This window comes from Mucor velutinosus (genome assembly GCF_035048745.1).
Source record: "Mucor velutinosus strain NIH1002 chromosome Unknown tig00000093, whole genome shotgun sequence".
NCBI classification, from domain to species: Eukaryota; Fungi; Mucoromycota; class Mucoromycetes; order Mucorales; family Mucoraceae; genus Mucor; species Mucor velutinosus.
In genome coordinates, this window is record NW_027041907.1 from 1,676,663 (window position 1) to 1,691,803 (window position 15,141).

A 15,141-nucleotide genomic window follows, 5' to 3' on the forward strand; every position below is an offset into this window, starting at 1 on the left:
AACTTGAAGGCTTGCAAGGAGGATGAACCAACATCTTGTTTTTCTTTTTTCTCCTCTTCTTTCTCTCCCTCTCTCTCAATCTTCCCTTCACACACTGTAAATACCGATCATCATCTGCATTATCTATTTTCCTTTTATCATTACAATCAACTGAATCCCGGAAAGTTCAATCGTTTACACCATCGAGAAATCATGTCGCAAGAGCCTAAATCATCGGCAGAGAGCGCATACAACAGTGCAATGACAGAGAGCAGAAATTCATTTGAAAATGAGGTTGGCATCCATCGTAGACACCCAGCTAGTCGAGCCTAACTTGGTTCTTGTGTAGTTTAATGTGCTGCGTTCTGCTATACACCTAGGAAATTTCGAAAAGGCCATTCAAAGCTTTGTATTGCTGTAAATAGTTTACATTTCACTGTGCACCAAGATGTTGTTCTCATCCTATCTGTTATAGCCATTCAAACAGCTTACAAAACCCAACATTTCAATCGTACTTGATCCAAGTAGCCGAAAACATTGACCCAGCCAAAGACACAGATGCCAGCAGTACGCGTTCACACAGGATAATTCCGTTTGATAAAGCCTAACAGACTACAATAGGATTTTTTGGATCGCTGCCATGCTTGCTACAATCCAATATCATTGACTTTGCGACAGGTGAGACTATGTGATCGGATGAGCCGGTTTCCTGATTTAACTGTGTTGGTAGATCGTTTGAAAGAAAAGGAATCTATGCGTGCATTTGTGATATTGTTTGATTACATTCAAGCGTATCCCCGCCATGCTTATAAATACCTGGTAACTAGCTCGCAAAAAAAAAACAGATATATCATGACCACTCCGCTGACAGTAACCACTACAGATTAGTGCTATCAATCTACTCATCATTTGCGCTCAAGAATCAACAGAAGAGGAAAAGAAAAAGTGTATCAGCTTATTAGGTAATACATCATTTCGCAGTGTTCACATCAATCCTCACTGAATTTTGTCATTGAAAAAAAAAGTCACCGAATTGTTCCCTCGTCTCTGCAAGCAGAGATTGTTGTTGGTAAGAAAGGATAAGGTACCGTCCATCAAATCCACAGAGAGCAAGCACTACATCACCTTGCCGCACATTTTGTTTGAGCAATTTTTGTTGCTGGGCCAGCGCTATTACATCAAAAAGCATCGATGGGAAGAATCCAGCAAGTTTACATGTGCCATGTTGTCTGCATGCGGGTAAAGTGCCAGTGTTTTATAACCTGCTTCGCATGCTAACGCACACACTTATTCAGATACAATGGCTTGGACCAGTTGGATTCAGTTTCGCACATTATTCGATTTCAATTCCTCAAGGAGCATAGAAACAGTGTTCGCATTGACGATGATGTGGAAAATGGAGACATACATGCTTTACCCACCACAGAGGATCTCTCAATCATATCTACGCTCATGTGCGAATACATGGTGGCTGCCTCGCAATTTGTTCAGTTTGGGTACGACTATTACAAGTACGTGTGTGGAACGGACAGTGCATCAAACTCTGCCGAGGAAAAGTCCTGTTTGATCCCTGTTTGTTCGTTTCAGCCAAGCGACAGCAACGCACCCAACCATCGCATAGGACAAAAGCGGTCTTCGTCGCATGATAGCAGCAGCAATGTGGAAAGAAACACACTCAATTTCTCGGATGATTGTCATTTATTGAGGAGAAACGACAAACGCTCAAAAGTAGATAATTCCTCCAATTCGTCGGTGGCTGATGAAAATGAATACGATGATGAAGACGGTCGTGCATTGGGATTAGACTCGTACTGTGTTCAAGGTGTGGATGATGCATTGCAGATACTGAGCAAAGCAGCCGATTGCTTGAGACACACAGTTGAATTGTGGCAATGGGCGAGCAATAAATTATCGCAAAAGACCATCATTGATCATTTGGGAGGATGGGAGCAAGGTAACAGCCCCAAGTACTAGCCTGAATCTGTGCATATCATTTACCTCACTATCCATGTAGAATTGTGTCGAGTCATTGACGGCTACAAGTTGCCATTTGATATGCACAACGCTGTGTTACTGGTCAGAAGCGACCTGGCATTAGCCTCGCCTTCTGTGCCTGGCAATTTGGCCAAAGCATTGGAGCTGTCGCAGAGTATTTGCGATCGAATCGAAGTACAACGTAGACAGGAAAAAACCGAGTATAGCCGAAATTCGACTGAAATGGATATTCCATTTATGTTTGCCTTCCGCGTTTTGTATAACATCGGGGTCATATATTTGCTCGTGGGCAGTCTTCAGGTAAGGGCAATCGATTTGTAAAAGAGACAATGCCACTCATTGCGATTTCTAACAGCAATCGACACTGGAAATTGCCATCATTTTATCTGTATTCCCAATACCCAATGGTCTCGACGCCAAAGATTTCAGCTCTGACGAAACAGATTGTTGCACAGTAGCCAACATTTTTCATGGAAGAGAGTTTGGTTTGATGAGAGTGACACAGGAAGGACTTGTTGTACGATGTATCAAACATCTGATTGTAAGCCTGGATAATGAATCTGAACAACGTGGTGGTATGGCCTCCATTGATTCTGCTCTTCGCTGGGACGAAAAGGCCGGCAATATGATTGTATTAATGCAATATGGTTGGCCCTATTGGAGCAACAAGACAAATTTATGGCACAAAATCATGAACCGCATCAGCGAAAAGCGAGTGTTCAAGAACCGAGAATTCCTCGAATATCTCTATGGTAAGTGCGAAGATCAAGAGACGATGAAATACGTGCTCAATGTCTTGTATTTTTAGTGTCTGATGTATTACAAGCCATTCGTCATCTTCATTTGATGGGCACTGTTACCATGGATATTATCCCACCCGAATTTGCTTTACGTGGAAGTTATCGTCACCTAGTTACATCAGGCCCTGAGAATAGCAATTCTGCGCCTTCATCGCCACGACAAACACCATCTTCACCCAAAGCCGATGAAAACGAAGCATTGGATGAAGACGAAGAAAAATCAAACGATAGAAACCCCAATACTCTACCTTTATACCATCCATCATTCGCCAATAGCATTTTACCAAGCACATCCATGTCGCCTTCCTGGTACTCTGCATCAACACAAAAGAATTCATTTGCAAAATGGATGTCCCCGTCATTCTACTACAGCAGACCTGCTACATCTGTCATTCTACCTGGCCAAAATGCAAGCAGTCATCAAGGTGATGATGATGAAGGCGAGAATGGAAACAACATGAACAATGGCTTGAACCCGTCCGCCAGCACAAAGAGCTCTTTCATTCCTAGAGATATTGTTACTCGATGTTTAGAATATAGAATCAGGAGATACTCACCGAAAATAACACCACAACGTATGAGACATGTTTTGCAGCGTTTTCTCAAGAATATGGTCTTAAAGGCCAACGAAGAGACATGAAAAAATAGCAATTATCTTAATTTAACCTGTACATAAACCCCAAACAAAAAAAAATGAATGATTCTGTTACAACAACTTTGACTTTTTTCATATATAAAATAAAATCTATACTAAAGTAGTAGACAAAATGGATGGCGTTCAATTTGAAAATAGCAAAAATCCCACATATGTTAAAGCCCCATGCCGTTGCACAATTTGCGAACGGATCGTCTCCCTTCCCTTCTTCGTCTATAAAAAACGACCCTCATTTTGATGTCTCGTTGTTCTCTCCTTTTCTTTTTTCTCTCTTTTTTTTTGCCATTCAAATCATCACACACATATCAAATGGCGTATGATTGGGATAGTAAACCAGTTCAATTTCTACCAAATTGGCCAAATGCGCATGCACCAAAAACTCCTGCAGAAAGCATAACGGGCTCGTCTGCCCATGAAGAGGCGCTTGACCACGTAACATTAAATGAACTGCAGCAAGGGGAATTGTACATTTTAAAGATTAAATTGATAGTTGTTGCACTATTTCAAGGTTGGGATGATGATATGTGCTGCTTTTCCGTTTTGCGTATGTTTCATTGCTTGCTCTTCAGTGTGTCTACCTTATCTAATCTAACTCAAATGATTCAGGCACGGATTTGTTAGACGAATTGCGCTGGTCAGAAGCAAGGTAATGTATATACAAATTGTAGTAGACCACAAAAAAGACTAAAATGTAGACTAAAAACAAACATCCAGGTACCTGCCAAATAACTTTGATGCGTATCTTGCCTTTGATTATGCGGGTAACCCGCCTATTCATTTGTGGACAAAGCAATTGCGCGCCATGGTCCCAGTCAACTGGTTTAGCATGTTTGAAGAAGCACGACATATGCAAAGACAGTGGAATATTTCCTACTGGAACCCTGAACCAAATGCTACTCTCATGATGATTGAAGATGACTATCAACAAGACTCGCCTGTCAATGTCAATGATGAACATTTGGAACCAAGCCAAGATCAGCGCCAATTTGATGGTGATGATGAGCAAAGCAATACGGCAGAAGTGGTAGATAATAACACAGCCCCTCAGGAAGCAATAACAACAATTACAGCAACAACAACAACAACAACAACAATTACAAAAAATGATCTATTCTTATCCGAGCTTCCGACAAATTTAGATACATCGCTGGCGCATCCTATTGTGACCAAAACGAATTCAACGCCTGCCATGAGGTTACAAAATCAATATATCCGTAGCACATTTGACGTTCCACAGCCACAAGAGCTACAGAGCACAATCGAAGAAAAACAGTTATCGCCTGCTGTCACCAAACCACAAACTAAACTCTCAAAGAGTGAAGGTACTACAGAACAACATACTAAATCCATACCTCCTACTGCAAGCACTACCACAACCCCCAGCCCCTCTACAAAGAGACCTGAAGTAAAGCAAAAAAGATCATTCAGCTCTTTCTTTTTGAAAAAGAAAAAGTCCAAAAAGTCTTTGAGCGAGGACAAATCTACAAAGCGAAAGAGCACGCCTCCTGATGCGCCACTTTCAAGATCTGCAACATCAAATCCAAACAAAAAGCCATCCACAATTGATATACCCTCCAGAAGAAAGAGCCAATCCAACGAAAAGAAGGATAAGAAGAACGCAGAGGAAGAAGTGTTTGAGACTCTGGAGTCAAGTAACAGTGACACTTCTGAGAAACCAGCTTCATCGTTATCATCACCAACGATAAAGACGCCCAAAAACGATGCCGTGGACAGTAGCACTACAGACAAAATTGAACTATTTGATATGGAAAGCTATTTTGATATGCAGGCAACTTTTGCCTTTTTAAACAATACCAACATTGATAACTTTTCTCTCATTGATATTTCTTCTAATACAGCGAAAACGACTGCTTGAGTCTAGAGCGTCCTTTCATTTTGCACTTCTTTTTTTTTTTTTTTGCTTCATCTTTTATAATGCATATATACTATCTCACAAGTTTCCATGTTTCTTTTTTTCAAATAAATCGTTATTTTTAAAAGCGTGTATTTAACCATTACTTTACCCGTAACAAGCAAAGTAGAAAATTTTAATCGAGATACAGAAAGAGTAATCTGCAATTGCTCCATATCGTTCATTACTTACCCACTTTGCTCAAAATATCACATTGATAACAATACCAAAGTATTTAGATTAAGATTGAGTCCGTATAACCTGTTTCTTCAATAAGTTCAATACTGGTATACAGTATGTATGTGTATGTGTGTGAAAATGTAGGTATCCAAGAAGTATGTTATGGAGAACTCCGACTACTCACTGGAAGAACCTTGTTGTGTTATTTGTACTATGAGCATAGTTCGAATCACTATCATGGCGTCTCTTGCTAAACCAACACTGGTTTTCCGAGCTTCATGGTGAATATTACTGAAGTGAACTAGATTAGATTCCCATCATAAACAAAGCCCAAAATAAATGTCATCTCAATCAAACCATGCTACCATCAGCAGATAAGCATGCATAATAATAGTATTAGCATGATGATAGCAAGGGTTAAATGCTCTAAAATAAGAGATGACAGATACTAAAGTAAATGTCAAGGGTATTGTAATGTGTTGTAACATAAATATACCTAAAAAGGATACAGGCTCAACAATAAAGAGCTATTCTTTACGCATGATTCAAAATCCATATATTGAAATACCGTTCTTGATCCATCAGATCAACAACTAAATGACCCAACAAAAATATTATATAAAGTAATGGAATCACTGGCAACTACTAAACTGCTGCCAGATAAGAGATATAAACCAAATAATATAAATAGAGACGTAGAATATACATTTTATTGCACATTATCCTAATTTCAAATAAAGAAGGATTTTAACAGTATTCTACCTGCTTTTTTAACCCCTTTTTACTGCAATTACGACACGCGTAGCGAAAAAAGGTGTGGAGTGGTGAAAAGGTCTTGGTATCGTCTCCTCTACCTAGATGTCTACAGGTATGGCTGATCCTACCCCTTAGTAACGCCATCAATTATATCTAAGTCGCCGGCAAATTACTGATTGCTAGTACAAACCTTATGCACTTTCTGTAGTAAACATACAAGGCAAAGAGTCTCTTTTGAAAAATTACGCGTTTTTCTTCATCACTCTAAATTGGCAAAATAAGCATACCACTTTACTCAACTATATACGAATCATGAGCAGTCGGCCGCACAGCTACTATCTGCACGATGGTATACAACAAGGATGAACGAATGATTAATCAAAATAATAATCATTGGCCACCATGAATTTAGAGGTATTTCTGAAATAAAGTGTACCAAAATGGTGCGATTTTGGCAGAACATACATATGATGGTCGTATTTATTATCATCAGTTAAACAGAAGAAATAAGAAGTGACGATTGATATTTTTAATTATGAATAGCATAAAAAAAGGTAGATCATAAGCAGAGTGATTAATGTAAATGGCATATTATATAATGAAGTACAACAACAGGAATAGGTACGGTAATGACATACACTATAGACATAATAGATTGTTAAAATTTATCGCAACTATTTAATGGATTACTCTTGATAGTTGATTTATAGTACGAAACATCCCACTTTAAAGTGTTTATGATTACTTGCATTTCGGTAAGCAAACGCTTGTTTTGAGACCATGAAAATTATGTTATTGCGCACTTTTGTCTTCATCATCAAACAATCTTATACACAAAAAGCCTTTACGTCGATGATATTTGCCAACATAATTCTTTTCAATACCTTGCATTTACAGATCATGATTTTCTATTTATTTCACCAAATAAAGTTGAACATGAATTTTCAGATCCCGACTTCGGAGTTTTGTTTGTTTTCAATCCCCGATCTTGCCTAGATGACGATGGTGTAGGATAAAAAGTGTGGATCCGGGTAATAGATAAACCGTGGGGGTACGGGGCGTAGGTAGGGGTAGGGTGAATATGGAGTAGGGGGGGTACAAAATACATGAAATGAATGTCAAATTTTAGTTTTTATTCATGCAGATCTATTTTCTGATCTGGCAAATACGGTAAGATGCATACACCTTGTTAGAGATATCTTTCAAAAGACGCTCTGCCACGTCTATATCTGAGGTGAGCACCTTCATTTGCTGCTGTTTCCAATTGTCAATATCTACGAGGTATACAATTCCACCAATTGTCTTATAGCATCTTGTATAAAAATGCCTACCATCATAGCAAGTCGAGTAGACTCTACCGTGCAATTTGTATTTTAAAGTCTGTGATATGTGGATATACGTAGGCAGTTAAACATTGTTTCCTGCTATTCGCCCAGAGACAAAGTTTGCACCATCTTGTATGAACAGGAACTCGGGAAACTGATTATCTTGAGGTAGTACTTTGAGTGATGTCGAAACTCCATCACACCCTGGAAAGGTACACTTTCCTTTCTGATGTTCTTCGAGCACCTTCTCTCTGAACAAGTTGTTAAGCACAAAGAATAAAAGGATTATTATTTGTAGCTTATAAGAAATGTTCGATATTATAAAAACAAGAAAAGACTTACTTGAATAAGATCAGACACAAAAACTAAAGATTTATTGATGAAGACAAGAGTTATTCTATTTATACTAAGTTCTGAATGCCAAAGTAGCAATTTATCTTGTACAATGCTTATCACATCTGGTGAACCTCAGAATTTAGATAGCTGAGATGCACTTCAATTATCATAGCTTGTCCATGTTGTTGCACAACACAGACATAGCCACCCATCAAGAATACCTTAATCTTTATAGACAGTTGTAGCCCTTCTGGCACAACAGACATAACACTATTGATTAGGTAACTATCGATCGAAGAAATAGTAAAAATATAAGTTCTAAATGCAATCAATAAACAATATCTTCGAACATAATCTCAAATCTATTAGTTACACTCTAAGTTATTTGTTAACTCCCACCATTGGATTTATCTATTAAGACGACAAAATTGATAAACCAGTACGTTGTTGAGGTAGCAAAAATGAGGGAGCAGATGAGTAGGTTCATATCAATAAACCTGGGAGATGACAACCAATTAATCTCTGTTCAATTGTAGCACCTTCTTGGCCGACTGAAAAAACCAACTTACAATAACAGGTGCCAAAAATTGATGTGTCAAATGTTAATTTAGAGAAAAGACTTTGAAGGGTGTTCGAAATAAAGTATTTCTTAGTAAAGATGATATGTTCATTTATTCAAAACTTCAAGATTATTTATAGCTTTCCAATTCCTGTATCGTTGTAACTTCATTGCTTCTTGTTGTTCAATTCCAAAGGTTGCCCATGAAATCTCTTCGCATGTTGTTTATTCTAGTGTCGATGTGGATGTGGGAATAATGATTCATCTTGACATGCGTTGCCAAGTGTTTAGTTTGGCGTGAGAGTCTTGATCCATGTGTTGCTCATCTTGTTTTTCAGTTAGTGCTTGGTTTTGTTGAGGTGAGTATTGATTTTTGAAGTGATTGCTTGTTTGATTTGTATAAATATTGATGTTTGATAGATAAGGCCAAATTGTTGAGAAGATGAGAGCCTTTTAAATGTGTTGTCAATTATAAGTTTGGTGGTTTTACATTGTTTTCCTTATGTGATGCTGTTGGTGTCATAAATGTGTGTACTGGTAATCTCCATGCGTGGACCTAAACTATCCCCACACATTTCACATGAATTCCTCTAATTGAAGATAGGTTGATGATAATCTCAAATACATCCACCAAATACTGATGCAATCATGTCGTATGTTCTTGATGATTCCACATCCATACTTAAATAAACCTTCATTGATTTGCCTGCACCAGCTATTTGCCTTGTATTGATCATCCTCCCTCATCTCGAATTACTGTAACTCAACATTCTCAGAATGATGCCTATACATACTCTTGTAGTGTACCTAGCTACTCACGTGACCAGAAAGCACAAGTAAAACTAACAAACCATAGCAGACACACGCTTATCAAAATTATGATAAATATCAAGCTCTCTATAATGATTACCTTGGTAGTTGGTAATCAAGATATAAGTATTGTTGTGTGGAAAGGAAGACTGTAAGAACTATCCCACTAATTATGAGAGATGAATTTAAGGGTTCTCTAGGTTTGTTCGTACTAGATTGGCACTAGTAACTAAACTCCAGATTAGAATAAGAAGAAAAAAATGGATAATATTTATTAAGATGCAATTCAAAATACTATTTATATATGTCATTGTTCTATTGTTATTCTCCTGTCAGGCTCAATTCAGATCCGAATGTAAGTGCCCTGATCAAATGTAACCCCAAATTGGATTGCCTTCAATTTAATGTCAATTTCTTGTACCCGCGTTCTTGAGTCGATCCCATCGTTTAAAATAGTAACATCCCAATTCCATTGTTATAATTCCACTTTGTTGCATACAAGCATGCATCTTAGGCTACATTCACTTTCTCCTCAAGCCACCTTTTACAGTGTAGCAGCATAGATGATGTTTATCGTATCACATCACATCTATGTTTACAAGTCCAGTCAATTGTGTGTGCACAGGTGCCTCAGGAACTACAATACATTCAATCTCCCCAATGTCAAAATATCGAGATCCACCTACACTACATGAAACATACCGACTTAGGTGGCCTCTCAACAAGCTATACCAACAATCCATAAGGCCCCAGTGGCCTGCTATTTATATACCATCTCAACGTAGTAGTCATTGACCAGGGATCTACCATATTTAAGCAAGCTAGATGCCCTGTAATAAAGAAGCTCTTTGCTTTCGTTTTAGATACAGTTGACAACTGATTATTATCATCGACTTATTATTACGAATTCATCACACTTGAATCTTGCATCGATTCGACATTAATTGGTTTGCATCTATCCTGAGTCAAAGTCCAGAGTCAAATCCACCTTTCAAAATAGTAATGCTTGGCTATTAGCGCGCAATCTCATTTAGATCCCTGACTAATTCATCGATTCAACATTATCGGCTCCAAATATTGATTAGATTTTCGGCTAAACTTGACAAGAAGCACCACGATCAAACGAATATGTAACAACAACAAAATAGAAGCGACACCAATTAAGTAAGCACCAACATTGATTAGCAATACACCAAATAGAGACCACATCGACTAGAATAACAATATCAACGCACCATCAAGAGATAACATACAGTTTTACAACAATTATATGAGTGTGTCAATGCACCAGAACACCACACCAACGAAGAGTAACCCTTCAAGTAAGACATAGTATATAAGTTAGAGAATTATACCTTGAATCCACCACCTTGCGCCTTTCCCATATACGGTATATTGCCCTTTTAGGAAATCGAGATAGAGCTAAGTAACCAAGAGAAAAATACACACGTATCAATTAAGTTGAGGGGCTATGGCCCAATGGATAAGGCGTCTGACTACGAATCAGGAGATTCCAGGTTCGACCCCTGGTAGCCTCAATTCTTTTTTTCACGGCGTTTGAGTCAAAACGTCTCTCTTTAATATTTTGTCTTGCTCTGTTGCTAATTTTCCCTGTTCAAATACACATTTATCTGAATAAAACAAACAGATAAACAGTGGTTCAATGTAGTGTGAATAGTAAGAGTGATAATAGAGTAAGTATATAGATAAATAGCCAAAGCAGATTCGTCTATAGAAATGAGCACCAGGTTTATAGTTGTCCAACTAGTAAAGAATATAAAAGCGAAGAAAGAGATGTGTAAATAAAGTGATAATAGTAGATAAAGTACAATGAATCAATGCGTTAATGTATACAAAGGATTCAAGGGATCTTATATTTGATAAGTTCAATTAAATAACAAAGTTAAGGAGCTATAGAGCTATATAGATATAATTTTCAGGTAGGAATAAGATCCTCTTTTATTGTTTGATATCATTTGAATATTTATATTAATTAGATTCTATGAATTATGTGTCCTGAATTCTGTTTCTATATGCTATAATTTGTAATGAAGGGCTGACCCTTCTATAATTAATTTTGATACCCTTAATAATCCTAAAAGCTTGAACAGTTTTTATAGCTGGAAAGCTATATTTGTTGTTGAGAGATGGTGAATGATGATATTGATAATGTTACTAGAGGATGAAAGGATGGGTAATGTGGAGTTGCTTCCCATTTGTGTGCTTCCATTAGGAAAGAGAGATGTTTAAGAGTTTGAATATATATCTGTCAAAATGATACAAGGCTGAGTGGTAACTGATTTGTCATTCTTGAGATAGGATTCAGAGTATATTCGAATATAAGAAGCATTTAAGAGTTTAATGTCAATTTGTAGTAACAGAAGTAGAATCCAATATAGTAAGCAGTGAAACGTAGTTTATTCGATAGTGTAGGCAATTTACAACAAAAAAAGAGAAATTCAGTTACAAAACCAAAATCGATTTGTAACAACAGGGTGCAATTTTTTATGATATAGCCAAGATTTCCACAGCAATCCCTTAGAAGATATAAGGCATTATTTTAATTTGAACACTTACATATGGGGTATATTCTTCTGGCATACATCCATTCACCAAGCTATGATGAAGATGTATATCCAATGTAGCCAACAGTTTCATATGACATCTCCTGAAAATAAGTTCTAATTCCATCATCGCATCTAATCACTCCTCCTTCTTTTTCGTCTCCTCCATCATTTTTAGCATGAAGATTTCAAAGAATCATGGGTCCTGCTATATTTGTATTCAGTTAAAGTCTAATATGGATACCCACAGACACTTTAGTTTAGTGCGTTTGCATCAAGGGGTTTGTTTGATGCGTTTTTCTTTCTTCGCGAGTTTTTGGCCTGGTTAGTATAAAACAAGAAGAATTGCTTGCTAATCAACATATTTATGTACGGTGCATGAAAACTTATTGTCTCTCCATGTAGGAATTTAATTTTTCTGCATACATTATGTGCGTACTTTATTGACAAACAGGGAGTAGCATCACAAATGCTATGCAGAAGTATGATGAGTTTGTTATCATATAATATATTTATTCATTAAAAAATACTACTTTTTTTCTTGTGGATTTAAAGAAATGGTTTAATAAAAAGAAGAAATGAGAGGAATTTGGACAAAAAAGGGCATATATTTGTATGAAGAAGGGCATATTAATATATATAGAAGAGAGGAGAGAGAAGAGTATAATCGAAGAATAAGCATAATACGACATAGAGAGTTATAATGGCGATAGCGAGAAATAAAAGATGCATAAATCCCATCCTTTTCTTTTGTATAAATGAGAAAAAAAAGGGCATTTACATTTACATTTGATCAGGTCCAGTGAGCCTCATCTGAATTATCTTCATTGGATCGAATCATGGGTAGAGCATAATTTTGTTGCTGATGATGATAATTACGATGCATGCGTTGTTCGTATTCTTGCTGTTGACGTAGCATTTGTTGCTGATGCTCTACATGTGTTGGTTCCTCTTTGACAAAGAAATTATTAGTGCCAGATTGATGAGCAGTTGCTGTGAGGCGATCATCCACTCCACTATTCCCATGGGCACCACAGCCGCCATTTCGAGTTTGAACCATCAAGTTTGTTTCAAATGAAAAAGGGATTTCAGGTGGTGTTGTAAAAGCAGATGTAGGGATTGCATAGTTCTGCATATTGTAAGCTATACTGTTGCCTGAAGTTGATCCAGCAGCGGTGCTCACAGGCAAGCCATAATCACCTTCTTGTTGTTGCGGTTGAGGTGTTTGGTAAGATTGAGACATCATGAATTCATTTGGCGAATTGACAGACTGTTGTGGCGACGTTACTCTTTGGCCGTATTGGTGTCTTTGTTGCTGAAATGGCATCGACGAAGAGGACGACGACGAAGAGGTTGGAGAAGCAAGAGAAAAGAACGACGAAGATGATCCAAACGCTTGTTGTTGCTGTTGCTGTTGCTGTTGCTGTTTCAATTGAGAAGAACCCTCCATGTAAGGAGCCTCAGTGTAAACACGTCTGGAAGTGGAAGATTCAGAAGAAGAGCGGTTCAACGATCGAACTTGAATTGTATAGCTTGGTACATGAACCATTTGTATTCCCTTTTGTGTTTCAGTTGTACCACCCATCTTGGTGCTGTGTGCGACAGTTGTGTCAGTTTTTGTTGCAAATGATCTACGTTTTTTAGCTGGTGAACCCATCAAATCTTCATCAGTATCACTGACGATGGACAAACGATGCGTATTGGAAACTAAGCGGTCTGTATCCATCTGAATCATGTCAGATTGCAAGTCTACCAATGTGTTGATGTTTTCAGGTGTCAAACGGGCCAACTGACAAAAGTTTTCAAACATGCGCTGCAACTCCGTGTCTACAGCAAAAGCCCATTCTTCGTTATTAGCAACAACAGAACACAATTGTGCTGACAATAATAGTATGCGCTGAGATCGCTCCACGACGCCTCTTTGTCTTATTCTTTTGCGTTCTTCTGTCAAGCGATTGTAAAATCTACGCTCATTCCAACTGATATCAGGGAATTGTTGTTTGACAGCTTCACGAATTTCGTGCGTCTGCAGTCGTTGTCGGGCGAGTTGGATAATCATTTCATTCACTTCTGCTGGCCATGCTTTTACCATCTCTTCAGGTGACATCATATCATGGTTGTGTTCTGATGCATTTGGGTTCATTGATTTGCGAAATTCCCATTCTTCATGCTCGTTTTCAGACAAAACTACACGCCAACGACAATCACAACGCTTTGAAGGCCTCTTGCGTTGAGGAGAAGGTTTAGGGTTGCGTTGAGAGTCTGGCAATCCTTCTCTTGAGCAATAGACATAGATGTTCTATATAATTCACTGTTTAATTTACAAATAGAGGGAGTTGTGCGTTGGATGTTGATATTTACCCTGTTTGCGCTTGCTTCTTGCTTGACAGTAAAACCAAACTCAGCACAGACACTGCGACAGTATTCTATAGCAGATACACTATCAGGAAAAGGTCTTTTCAATAGTCTTTCATATAATGGTTCCATCTATGAGATAGTGTTTAATAATCATTGGCATGGGAATGAGCTGAAGGGTAGATTTACAGGTACACGCATAAAAGTATTTGGCTTTGGATCATTCAACATGTCGTGTTCAGGTTTTGTCATTCACTTTCTCTTGATGTCGTCTTTTTTTTTTGTAAGCAGGGATTTGATGTATAGCAATAGTAATTAGTAGTGTTAAAGAGTCTCTATTTGTAGCGGATAGAGATAATACAATAAGATATAATATAACAATAAGAATAATGATAATATAGTATAGCACAATAAAATATATATGTATAAGATATATGAAATGTATATAAGAGATCAGAAATGAGAGAGAGAAGAAAAGAAGAAAAAGAAGAGAAAAGAGAGAAGAGAAAAGCAAGACAAGCAACAAAACTTATAGGGAAAAAATGTGTCCAACACATTACATGTTATAATAGCCTATTGTAGTATAAATGGTGATCTGCCACTATGTGTATCTTTGATAACAATAAATGATGTTTTAATGTGTGTCTATATGAGTGTGCATAGCCTCTTTGATATGAAAAAAAAGGGGCATCACAATATATCTGATAAAACAGGAGAAATTGTTATAAGCCGGGAAGGTTTTATCCAACAATTGCACCGCACAGATCAAGTGTGTGAACTGATACAATGCAGGGCTGTTATAACAATAAATAATATATAATAATTTTAAGGAACATCAACTATAACAAAAGGAGTATTTCAGAAAGGGGGGTTTTTTTTTAATACAGTGAAGAGCTGAATGGCGATATATAGAAA

At 37.5% G+C, this 15,141-nt stretch overlaps 3 protein-coding genes and 1 non-coding gene across 4 annotated transcripts; 3 read left to right on the plus strand and 1 right to left on the minus strand.

The window, feature by feature from the left end:
* Positions 1-192: 192 nt before the first annotated feature.
* Positions 193-3,414, plus strand: ATC70_002285 (uncharacterized protein; the record flags this gene model as incomplete). Its single annotated transcript, XM_064821664.1, has 11 exons — positions 193-273; positions 329-396; positions 455-546; positions 601-657; positions 710-798; positions 863-941; positions 1,005-1,218; positions 1,275-1,933; positions 1,994-2,274; positions 2,330-2,726; positions 2,783-3,414. 11 exons carry the CDS (start codon positions 193-195, stop codon positions 3,412-3,414), a joined length of 2,649 nt encoding a protein of 882 aa, XP_064681350.1.
* Positions 3,415-3,738: 324 nt separating this feature from the next.
* ATC70_002286 (uncharacterized protein) lies at positions 3,739-5,305 on the plus strand (the record flags this gene model as incomplete). The annotated part of the gene is made up of 3 exons (XM_064821665.1): positions 3,739-3,973; positions 4,036-4,075; positions 4,144-5,305. The coding sequence occupies 3 exons, from the start codon at positions 3,739-3,741 to the stop codon at positions 5,303-5,305; spliced, it is 1,437 nt and encodes a 478-aa protein (XP_064681351.1).
* A 5,467-nt stretch (positions 5,306-10,772) lies between these two features.
* Positions 10,773-10,845, plus strand: ATC70_002287. Its single transcript has one exon. It is a non-coding gene; the product is annotated as a tRNA-Arg (tRNA).
* A 1,819-nt stretch (positions 10,846-12,664) lies between these two features.
* BABAM1 (Component of the BRCA1-A complex) lies at positions 12,665-14,358 on the minus strand (the record flags this gene model as incomplete). The annotated part of the gene is made up of 2 exons (XM_064821666.1): positions 12,665-14,170; positions 14,233-14,358. 2 exons carry the CDS (start codon positions 14,356-14,358, stop codon positions 12,665-12,667), a joined length of 1,632 nt encoding a protein of 543 aa, XP_064681352.1.
* Between the last annotated feature and the right edge of the window lie 783 nt (positions 14,359-15,141).